The 12105-nt window shown below is 44.9% G+C and overlaps 1 protein-coding gene across 1 annotated transcript in view; it reads right to left on the reverse strand.

Moving 5' to 3' along the window:
* The window catches only part of Map3k3 (mitogen-activated protein kinase kinase kinase 3), an 84328-nt gene extending 78228 nt beyond the window's left edge, over positions 1–6100 (reverse strand). Inside the window, exon 1 of the mRNA XM_085695943.2 lies at positions 5770–6100. Within this exon, the coding sequence (XP_085552069.1) occupies positions 5770–5773 (4 nt within the window). The 5' untranslated portion in view covers positions 5774–6100. The remainder of the gene's footprint in view (positions 1–5769) is intronic.
* Positions 6101–12105: the final 6005 nt, after the last annotated feature.

Genomic DNA, 12105 nt, shown 5'->3' on the forward strand with positions numbered 1-12105 from the left:
CAGATAGATAAAAGCAGTATTGAAGTTTTGCTAAAGGTTAAATACTGATATTTATTGTTCTATTACTAGGATATATATCAATCTACCAAAATTAACTAATGGATCAAAATTTTTAAATACACATTACAAAGTAAAGCACTACTTCCTCATAAGAATCAATAGAATCACCATTTTACATCTTCATATGTGTATTCATTCAAAGGTCCTGTGCATGTTCCTGTGGAGGTCAAAGGTTGATATCAGGTATCTTCCTGCACATCTCTCCACCACCTTTTGGGGACTGGAACTCATTGAACCTGGAACTCATCTATGTGGCTAGGTTGGCTGGCCAACAACCCCCAAATATCTTCTTGTAGGCCTCCTCAGGCACAAGCCACCATACCTGGCTTTCCACATAGGTACTAGGGATTTGAACTTCGGTTCAAGCTTGCACAGTAAGTACAGAACAAAACTAACTGTCCGCTCCTCTTCATTATATTTTAATACTTGATGGAACTAATTTAAAGAATGTTTATGTGTGAGTATATATGTTGGTGTGTCATAACCCTTAAATTATAGAATTGGTCTCTTCTTGCGAACAATTATACACTTTTGGCAGAGTACCTACAGGTTGAGCATACCTAATCTGAAACTCCAAAATCTGAAATAGACTAGGGATACTCATCTAGTAAAGTCTAGGCAAATATTCCCAAATACTTTCAAAGGTGGGGGGCTACTAGTGAGATGGCTAAGTGGTTAGGAGCACTTGTTGCCCTTGCAGAGGACCTGGGTTTAATTCCCAGTACCGACATGTGGGTTAAAAACCATTTGTAGGCCGGGCGGTGGTGGCGCACACCTTTAATCCCAGCAGGCAGAGGCAGGTGGATCTCTGTGAGTTCGAGGCCAGCTTGGTCTATAAGAGCTAGTTCCAGGACAGACTCCAAAGCCACAGAGAAACCCTGTCTCGAAAAACCAAAAAAAAAAAAAAAAAAAAAAACAAAAACATTTGTAATTCACTAAGCGGTGGTGGTGCATGCTTTTAATCCCAGCACTTGGGAGGCAGAGGCAGGTGGATCTTTATGAGCTCGAGGCCAGCCTGGTCTACAGCATGAGTTCCAGAACAGTCAGGACTGTCCCACAGAGAAACCCTGTCTCGAAAAACCAGGAAAAAAATAATCTGTAACTCTAGTTCCAGGGGATCTGATACCCTCTTTTGACCACTGACAGCATCAATAATAAACATGGTACACACACTGACATGCAGACAAAACACAAGTAAAACAACTAAATCAAAGTTTTAAACTACAAAACCTGAAACATTTCTGATTCTCAGTATTTTGACGGTATAAGTCAGATCTTAAGGGTCTCACACATGCTAGAGGGCACTCTACCACTGAGCTATATCCCTAGACCTGATCCTAAGCACTTTAGATAAAGAATATTCCACCTAAATTTGTTTGCACATTTCTGCTTCACCTTACCTCCCTGTAACCTCTTGGAGATGTACTTGTCAAATGGGCAAAACAAAAGAAAAAACAGAAAAACTTGCACTCTCTATATTTCCCTAAGTAATGTTTAGTTGAATGCAAATTTACTTTTTACAAACATCTAAAATCTTGTTTCAAAATCCAAAACTACAGCCAAGGCTACACAGAGAAACCCTGTTTCAGAAGAAAAAAAAATCAAAACCAATTTTATTTTTTTCGTTTTGATTTTAAATCCTGGTCTCAAGTAGCCCAAATAGGCTTCACATTTGCTATTCCTTAAGGATGGCCTTGAACTCCTGATCCCCCCCACCTTCATCTCCCAAGTGCTGAGAATGGAGGCATGTACCATTAGGCCTACCACGAGTTATCAGTTATCATTCTTTAATTTCCTTTATTCATTTATCCTTAATTTTGTGTGCATGTTTGTGTATATGCATGTGAGTGTGTGGGAATGTACACCTGTTCACGTATATGTGAAAAGCAGAGCAAGACTCCAGGTGTCTTCTATCTTCTCCACCTTTCTTTCTTGAAATGGGGGTCTCTCACTGAACTGGACACCATTTAGGCTCAGCTGGCTGGTCAGGCAGGAAACTCAAGATCCACCTGTTGGGGTTACAGCTTACAGCCATTCTTGACTTTTAATGTGGACACTAGGAATTCAAACTTGAGACTAAATGCTTGCAGAGCAAGTACTCTTATGCACTAAAGCCATCTTTCCTGCCCCCAACTCTCATTTAAAAAATCTGGGCTGGAGAGACAGCTCAGTGGTTAAGAGCCCTAGCTATTCTTCCAGAGGACAGAAGTGCAATTCCTAGCACTCACATGGCAGTTTACCAGTGTCTGTTACTCTGGTTCCAGAGGCAGCCCCCTTCCTGCCTCCATTGGCACCAGGCACATACACCTGTGTGTGTGGGGGGGAGGGGGTAACACATTACACATTAAAAAATAATTTTAAAAATATACCAAAATTCTACTCATGAGTCTTGTATGGATGGCCTCAGCTCCTGAGAGACTGGGGAGATTATTCAGTGGTTAAGAGCTCTTCCTGTTCTTCTAAAGAATCTGAGCTCAGTTTGTAGTATTCCTATCAGGCTGCTCATAACCTCCTGAAAACCCAGTTTCAGTGGCTCTAACACTCTTTTGACATTCACATAAACACATACACATAAATAAAAATAAACCTTTAAAAGAGAACAAAAATAAAATCTATTCATAGTATAGGTGCTAATTTATTAAACTGATTCAGGATTCTCTCAGAATAGTTGTTAATCTTGAGTCTACTGCATGGGGGTTAGATTGTAACCAAATGAGACTGTTCTTAGGTGTTTCCAAATGCCCTGGGACCCTAGAAACACAGACCTAGTTCTGTAAATTATAAGTATTATAACTCTAAATCAAGTGGTCAGCCCAAACCAACCATCTTTAATCCTGTATCCAGTTCCCTAGATTCCTGTAATATTTCCAAATCCCATTTATCCCTTTTTTGTTTGTTTGTTTGAGACAGGGTTTTTCTGTGAAATAATCCTGGTTATCCTAGAACTTGCTCTGTAGAATAGGCTGGCCTTGAACTCACAGAGATCCACCTATCTCTGCCTCCCAAGTGCTGGGATTAGAGGTATGTACCACCACTGTCCAGTCCATTTGCCCATTTTTAATACATTCCACTAAGCTTCAGATTACATTTAGAAAAAGAGCAAATAAACACTAGCAAATAACTCCCAGGAATTATTAACAGTATTACTATAATTTTTGGAAGAAATTCTAGTATGTCCAAAAAAAATCCACCTCAATTTCAATAGTCACATAGTATCAAAGCCAAAAAAACCAGCCAAACAAACAAACAGAAAAAGATTTCCTATTATTTACTAGGGTAAGTGTCGCTTCCAGTTTCCACTACATGTTTGCTGGGGCTAACAGACAATATAAAATCTGACATGTTTCCATTAACAAGTCAAGTTGTCAAACAGGCTCCAGTCTGGAGCATAGAACAGCTCAGGAAAACATGACTATAAATCAAAGCACCTGTAGGGCAGAGATGCAAATTAGTTCTAGTCCTTTAGTCACTGACTTGGAGTAGTGAAAATATTAAAAACTCTCTTTCATTAAATGTTTGAGTTTATTAGGTTCTAGATTCTGGGGAAGCAGAGAAAGGATTACTACAAATTCAAGGGCAGCCTAGTCCACACAGCATGTTCCAAGGTAGCTAGGGCTATGTAGGGTGAACCTGTCTCAGAACAAACAACGAGAGAGAAAGAAAAGAAATTCAAGAGGGAGCACAGGGGCTGCAGGCCTTTAATCCCAGCACTTGGGAGGCAGAGGCAAGCAGATCTCTGTGAGTTTGAGGCCAGTCTGATCTACAAGAACTAGTTCCAGGACAGCTAGTACTATTACACAGAGAAACCCTGTCTGGGGAAGGGGAGGGCACAGGGATGCAGTTCAATGATAATGCACTTGCCTAGCATTAACAGGGCTAGGGTTTGTTGCCCAGCACTGGAAATTTAAAAAAAAAAATGTAAAAAGTAACATGGGGTCAGATGAGAAGATACCAAGTTCCCTATATTTAAACACTTACTGAAAACATTTTCAAATGTGAAAACAGGCTCTTTACCTATTTTCATTTTAGATGATGAGATGTGACCCACATTATCCAGACATTCACACTGGTTTTGCAAACAAAGAGATACGTGTGAGGTCTGTACATGAAGCTGAAGGCTCGCCCACAAGATAAGAGGGAAAACTTACTAGACTATCACAATATAAATCTATAATTCAAAGATTTTGCTTCAATACTGTAGCAGAAGATAAATGTTTGGTGCCTGTGAGACAAAAAGAATCCTCTGCCCCATTTATAATAAACACTCCATAAATACTTATTGGAATATATGTATTATAAGTATTTATCTATTTGTGAAGCCTTACTGAGTTCCTTTTGTGTCTAATTCTCAGATGAGACCTCTGTAGGGAAAAACAAAACAAAAACCCTGAACTACAGCATAGAAAGGGAACAAAAAACCCAGCAAATGAACAAACCCTTCCCATACTGTATGAGAGGGCCACCGGGGGAAAAAGCAATTCATTTAAAATCAGAGTAAAGAGGGCCGACCAAAACTGAGTCAATGTGCCACTGCACCCACAAAAATGACTTACCTACAAAAATGACTTGACCTTCCTATAGGGCAAAGCAAACACTAGCATTCCATTTTCATTTGGGCCACTTCATAGAAGCACTGAATACTTCTGTAATGGAGACTTTCACTAAATTTTACCCGTCTTACTTAGGGCAATACTAAATATTTTGCAAAACCTGACTGGGACCAGAAACAAGAGCATCGCAATATCTGCCCCAACTGGAGAAGCAAAGCATATTTAAAATGTCACATGCTCCTTAGATGAGTCCAAGTCTTTTCGTAAAGTACCAAAATTACGCAAAATATAATTCAGTTCAAATATTATGTGGAAGACATTAAAAGCTTTTCTTAGATTACATCTTCACAGCAGAACTGCAAATAGTGACAAAAAGGAAATGATTTCATAGTCATTCTTTTGTGTTGCGAATGCCTCTTTCAAAAGTTACATAGTTTCAGGGATAGCGCAGGATAAAAATAATAGCCATCGGATTTTTCCAAAAGTAGGGTTTGAGCTATAATCCACAGCACCCATCATTCTTAACTTCCCGTAACCTGCGAGGAGCACAGATCGCATTTCCCAAGCCCGCTTTTGCTAACAGGGTTCCGCGTCGAATCGCCTCGCAATCCCGCATACCCTTCCCCCTCTGCGCAGGGGAACGCACGGAGCTCGAGAGCAAAGCCCCGGGAACTCACAGGCCAGCCTGTGTGAGCAAAGGGAAGGAAATGACACAGGCAGGAAAAAAAAAAAAAGCAAATCAAGGAAAAGACACAACAGCAGCTGGGCCTGCACCAGGCTCCAGCCCCGGCTCCACACTGAGCTCGGGCTCCCCCACCCTCAAGCTCGCGGGCCAGCTCGCTGGGGACCGGAGTGGGCGGCCCCGCCGAGCACGGGCCTCGGTCCCGCAGACCCCTCCCCGGGATGCGCCGGCCGCGTGCCCAGAAAGAGAGCTGCCCAGTGGGTCTGGCCGGCAGAGCACCCCCGGAGGGTCCTAGCAGTAAGACCCGCCGCCCGGATAGCGGCGCCGCGAACGGGCGAGCCGTCCTCGGTCCCCAGCCCCGGGCCCGGCAGGCTGTCCATGCCTGTCAGGCGGCGGCCCAGGGTCCTCCTCCCCTCTGCCCGGGGCGGGGCGTCGTGAAGTAGCGCGGGTCCAGGCCGGGGCGGTGGCGGTACTCACCCATGGTGGCGATGGCGGCGGCGGCTACAGTCCCGAAGTGTCACCTCCGCAGCCTGGGCTGCATGCCGGGGGAGCAGGCGGCGGGGACGGCAGCGGGCCTGGCTCCGCTCGGGGGCCGCGAGCTGCGCTGGCTGCGCTCGGGGCCCCCGCCGCCTCCCCAGGCTCCGGCTCCGGCCGCGGCCGGGCGCTGTGGCATGAGCAGGGTGGCCCGCTACATCCCCGGAGCTCCCCGACTCGGCCTTGGCGGCGCCGCTCGGCCCGCCCGCCCGCCAGTCCCGAAGTACAGAAGTCGCTCCGTCCGGCCACTGTTCTCCACCTCAGGAACGCTCCGAAAAACAAACCGCTGGGCGCGCAGCTAGCTTCGCCGTCCGTCACTCATGCCAGCGCCCGCCAATCCCAGGCAGCCGCTGGGCCTTTGCCCCACCCCCAATCACGTTGCCAGCCAATAACCAGGAGGGAGTCGGATCCTCCCGCCCCTCCTCCCGCTCGCTCCCAACACCCTCACTCTTAGCCGCCAGCTAATCACGACGAACCAATCCCGCCTACCCTCACAGGATGCCAATGGGCGAAGTCAAGGCGATTTCCGAGGGCGGTCTAGAACCTGCCAATCACCGAGAGACAGCGCCCGTCCTTTCGCTCCTAGCCAATCACGGAGAGAGCGCTGAGCCCCGCCCCGGTGCATCTCGAGCTGGCGCCCTCCGCCTCTCTTGCTCAAGGTGTGGGCTGCTCCAATCACAGCTCCGGCCTGAGGCTCCGCCCACAACCCCACCGCTACTCCGTCGGGGAACCCGGGGAGTGCGCGCGGGCTGGCGCTGTTCCCCTCGGCCGCTCTTCTGCTCTTGGGTTTCGTGGAGGCGTTATCTGTAGCGGCAGAGGCCCTCGGAAAACCGGAAACTTCGACCCTTCGATTGTCGGTTTCCCGCGACCTCGCCGTCCTGAGGTGTCCCGCCCCTACTGGTGCGAAGCGTCTGGCACGGGATGGGCGGGGAAGGTTTGGTTCGGTGCTTCCAGGCTTGAGGCCACTGCGCTACACGGTCCCTCTGGGCAGCCCAAGGCTCCCGACGCCGCTGTTGCGGACAGGATGGCGGTCTCGCTACTTCTCTCATTCCCCTGGGTCTCAGACCTCCGAGGCTACATCCATGGGTCCTGATTCCTCCATCCCCAAGGCTAGAGAAGTGCTGGAATGTGGATCCCCACATTCTGAGTTCTGCTAGAGTTGCTTTTGGACAATAGTTTTACTCTTAGAATTATAAAAAGCGAGACACGTTTTAAAAAGAAAAGTACTGGAAAAGTAGAAAGAAATTCTCTATCCTGGAGATAGTTTTATCTATCTCTACCTAGATATACAACGTTTGACAAAAAAAATAACTTCATATTGTTTTGTGGTGTGCTTACACTTTTATAAGTGTTTCCTGTGCCACTAAATATGGTCTCAAAACAATTGTACTGGCTGTGTGATGTTTCAAAAGAACATTGTGATTAATTTTCCAACTCCTATTGCTTCAACAATTTATACACCGAGTTTTTGGATTCCAACTCTACCCAGTTAATGTGGATTCCCTTTCTCTGTACACTGTTCTAGTGCCATATTTCAGATTACAGAATAGTCTTCAGATGTCGTTTTCATCTGCCATCTAGAAACCCTTACCTTAGGTGGTGGCTTTGCCTGGAGTGTCAGATCTCTTTAGTGTTTCGGACAATCCTCTTTTTCTTCTTCATTCCCACCCCCACCCCCATAATATTTAACTCTCTTGTCTTCTCTCTCTCTCTCTCTCTCTCTCTCTCTCTCTCTCTCTCTCTCTCTCTCTCTGGTTTTTTGAGACAGGGTTTCTCTGTAGCTTTGGAGCCTGTCCTGGAACTAGCTCATGTAGACCAGGTTGGCCTTGAACTCAGAGATTCACCTGTCTCTGCTTCCCAAGTGCCAGAATTAAAGGCATGCACCACCACTGCCCAGTTCCATCAAAATCTCTTAAAGTGCGTTCACACCAGAGTGATCTTTCTATCAGACACATGATCCTAGCAAACCCTATTTACACACTTATCCCATCAGTTTTAAGATGAATCAAATGGGGCTGGAAAGATGGCCCAGTAGTAAGTGCTGGCTGCTCTTCCAGAGAACCCAGGTTCAGTTCCCACACTGGCCCACTCATAACTGCCTGTAAATCCAGCTCCAGGAAATGGAACCTCATCTAAACTCCACAGGCACCACACATGCATGTCATACATATACATACGTTCATGCACACACACATACCAATAAATAATCCCTCAAATCTCTACTTTTCAATCCATCCCCTGTCCCTCCCCACATAGTCCTGTGTGTACTATGTTCTTCTGCATTGAATGTTCTCCATTTCTGCTTCCACTCGCATTCCTTCAGGGGAGAATTAAGTCCTCGGTTCTCCATCACTCCTTGAGGAAGCCTCCCCTACCTCTCAAATGGGGCTAAGGTCCTCTGATGTGCTTGCTCTCAGGGCACCTGGGACTTTCTTCATCCAAGCACTTATTCTGCTCTAATATAACTTCAATTTGCAAAATAAGCAGAGAAACAGGAGCTGTCAGGTGGGGGACCAGGGTTCAGTGGTAAAGGTTCATTCACCTAGCATGTGCAAGACCCTGGGTTTGCTCCCCTAGCACTGGGGGAGGGGGGTGCATGTGAGCAAGAAAGCAGCTGTCATTCAAATTGGCATGCGAACCATCTTTAATAGTATATTCAAAATACCTGATGGGTGTAGTAGGGCACATGTGCCTGTTATCCTAGCACTCGGCGGGCAAAGGCAGGAAGATTGCCTCACGATGAAGGCCAGCCCCTAGTTTACACAGCAAGGATCATTCCTCAGGACCACATAACAGAGCATGACCCTATCTCAAAACAACAATGTGTGTGAGCGTCTGTGTGTTGAATGTCAAATGGGGATACTCGTAATTGAATGCAATTTCCACAGTTATGCTTAGCCATGTATTTTATCTTCTCTCTGGAGGTTGCTTTCTCCCCTCTCTTTGTTACTACTGTGTGGAGCCTCCTAGCTGGGCTAAGCCTTTCAAAGGCTGTCTCCCAGTTTTATACTGGCTGGTCTCTGGGTATCTGAGTCACACCCACTCCTAGTGCCAGGGCCTGAGAAAGTGCAGCCCAATTACATACTAGCTGCACATTTTCATTCTTTTCTTTCAAGAACACAGTGACAATGGGACACAGAAGGAACAGTAAGAATGATAAATGGATTGTCTTAGGGGAGAGATCAATGGATTTGATTCACAAAAGAAAAATACCAGTAAACCTATCACCTGATTTATGAAAATTTTTTAAATTCAGAGATAAAGCAAGGTACACTTTAGATTACCCGTTGAACTGGTTAGTTTATATGTCATCAAGGAACAATATGCATACCTCATAGAAGATTCTTTCAACTATGATTTCTTAAAAATTACTGCTATTTTCTTCTAACTAAAATCCCAACACTTGGGAGGCAGAGGCAGGTGGATCTTTGTGAGTTCAAGGCCATCCTGGTCTACAGAGTGAGTTCCAGGACAAGCTCCAAAGCTACAGAGAATGTCTCAAAAAACCAGAAAAGAAAATAGTACTCATTTTAAAACCACACTGGTAAAAATTTATCCCAAACAGTACTTTGTAAGTAAGCAAGAGTAAAGAAAATTCATTGTAGCTCTTTTCTAAGTAGACACCCAAATAGCCACTGATGGAGAGAATGGCTAAACAAATTATGATATAGTAATATAATAAAATAATATATGCACACAAACAAGAATAAAAAGCCTTCCTCTACAAATACCAAAAAGATCCTAGATACTCATTAATGTGTGTGTGGTGGTGTTGAAGCCAGATTATAATGTATAAATGGTGACTTTATTTTTGAAAGATTTATTTTCACTATTTTTAATTATTGTATGTATGTGGGAGTGAAGGCAATATGTGCATGAGTTCAGGAGCCTGAGGAAGCCAGGGGTAATTTACCTTGTGTGTGTATGTGTATGGGGAAGCAGTTTGTGTATACGTATGCATGTGTGTAGAGATTAGAGGATGACTTGGGTTCCACCTTGACTGAGGTAGGACCTCTTGGTTGCTTACTGCTGAGCACTCCAAGCAGGCTGGCCACAAACATCTAGTGATTCTCCTGCCTCTCTCTCTCCCATCTCCCCATAGGAACACTGCAATTACAGATGTGGGCGCTACCACTTAGGATTTCTCCTGGGTTCTGGAGATTCAAACTCAGGTCTGCGAATTTGCTTTGCACCTACTGGGCCATCTCTCCTGCACTGAATGCTTATGGTTACCAAGTAATATTTTAAGTATTTACGTGTTAAGCATCCCTATAAGTTAGGTATTACTAACACCCCCACTTCACAGGGGAAGAGTCATGTAGAAAGAGGTTAAGTTTTTGTTCAAGACTAGCAAAGCCAGGATTTTGTTCCCTAAACCCATGCCGACTTCAAGTTCAGGCGATCCTCCTACCTCAGTCTTCCCAGTGCTCAGATTATAGGCATATACTACCATTTGCAGTTACTAACTTAAAAAAAAAGTAGAGGGATAGAGAGATATTTTCACAGTTAAGAGTATTTGCTGCTCTTGTAAAGGACTACAGTTTGGTGCCCAGCACCCACACTGTCATGGCTCACAGCTGCCTGTAACTCCTTCTGGTCTCCATGGACACCCACATACACTGTACAGATGAACACGTGTGCACACACACAGTAAAATAAAATTTTAAAATAAATAAAAATAACCCTTTTGTAACAAGCAAAGATACAAGGAAGAAAAAAGGTAAGGGTGCCACCCTATTCAGTGGCTGAACACAGGATGAGTTTGAAACTAGTCTGGCAGTTAGCACAGCATTCACCTCTGCCAGAGCCACTGACTTCACAGAACATCTCCAGAGAAGTCCATAATAATTCAAACAAACACCCAGGAGTCAGAGACTTGGAGTTGAAGCTTTATTATCTTCTTTGCTATAAAATTTGAAAAAAAAAAAATAACTGGGGCTGGGGAGAAAGGTCAGTGAAGTGCTTGCCTTGCAAGTGCCAGAACCTGAGTGTATTCACCAGAACCCATGCAAAGGGAAGCTGACAGGAGAACCCCTGGAGCTGCTCACCAGCCAGCCTCACTTAACTGTTAAACTCCAGATGAGAGGACCTGTCGCACAGGTGGATGGTGTTCCTGAGGATGGCAGAGAAAGCTGCCCTTCGGCTAGTGCACACACACATGTGCAGAGTTTAAAAATAGTAACTCAGCAGCGCTGGAGAATCCCCATAGTTGATTAGGACCAGGGCCTCTTGCAGAAGGGCAGCAGTTATACATAGGAACCCTGCTTCTTTCCCCGCCTAATGCTAGGATTATAGGTGTGCTCTACCATGTCCAGTTTACATGGTGCTAGGGATTATGGCTGGGGCTTTGTGCATGCTAAGCAAATACTCTGTCATATGAACTACATCCACAGCCCCACAGGAGCACTTCCTGTAAGTAAGGAGCACTTCTTGTACACACACGTACAAGTCAAAGTTGGGCTGTAGACAAAGCCTGTCACAAGGACACTTGAACATAACCCTAGTGTGGCTTCAAGGCAGTAAATAACTTTGTATTACAAAGATAATGATCAAAGATAAGATGATGTAAGTCATCCCAGCCCGTTTTTTCAGACACAAAGGTACACCAGAGCCAGGTGTGGTGGCTCACATCTGTCATCAGCACTCAGAGCCAGAGGCAGGAAGTTCAAGTTCCATATGTTCTGCATAACCAGGGTTATACAATGAAACCCTAGTTTTGTTTAAAAAAACAAAAACCCTTATGCTCAGACTTCCAGATGACTGGGACTCACACATGATAAGCACATGTTCTACCACTGAGCTACTCCCTAGCCCAACATAGATGTAACTTTGAATCTTTGTATAATATTATATTGTAAACATTTTATGATATAAAATATTCTTTTGTTTGTTGGTTGGTTTTGTTGAGGCAAAGTCTCACTATGTAACCTCAGCTGGCCTGGAACTCCATATGTAGACCAAGTAGCCTTAAATCCTCAGCAGTCCTCCCACCTCTACCTTCCAAGGGCTGGGGTTTCAGGTGTGGGTCACCATATCCAGCTGATATAGAGTATTTTCAGAAAGATAACTTTTTTATAGTGACTGTTGGGGCTTTACTATGCAATATCAAGAGCCATACTTTTGCCTGCCCATGCCCGAACTTTTATTATTACTCTGAGATTCCTGGCAACCCCCTTCATAACCATGTGAAATTTCAAAGACAATATACCAAGGAAAACTCTAAGCTTTCTTCCTTGAAACACAGATGCCCTTGTTACAAAATTCACTTTTATACTGATG

Source organism: Myodes glareolus, chromosome 9, assembly GCF_982192425.1.
Source record: "Myodes glareolus chromosome 9, mMyoGla1.1, whole genome shotgun sequence".
NCBI classification, from domain to species: Eukaryota; Metazoa; Chordata; class Mammalia; order Rodentia; family Cricetidae; genus Myodes; species Myodes glareolus.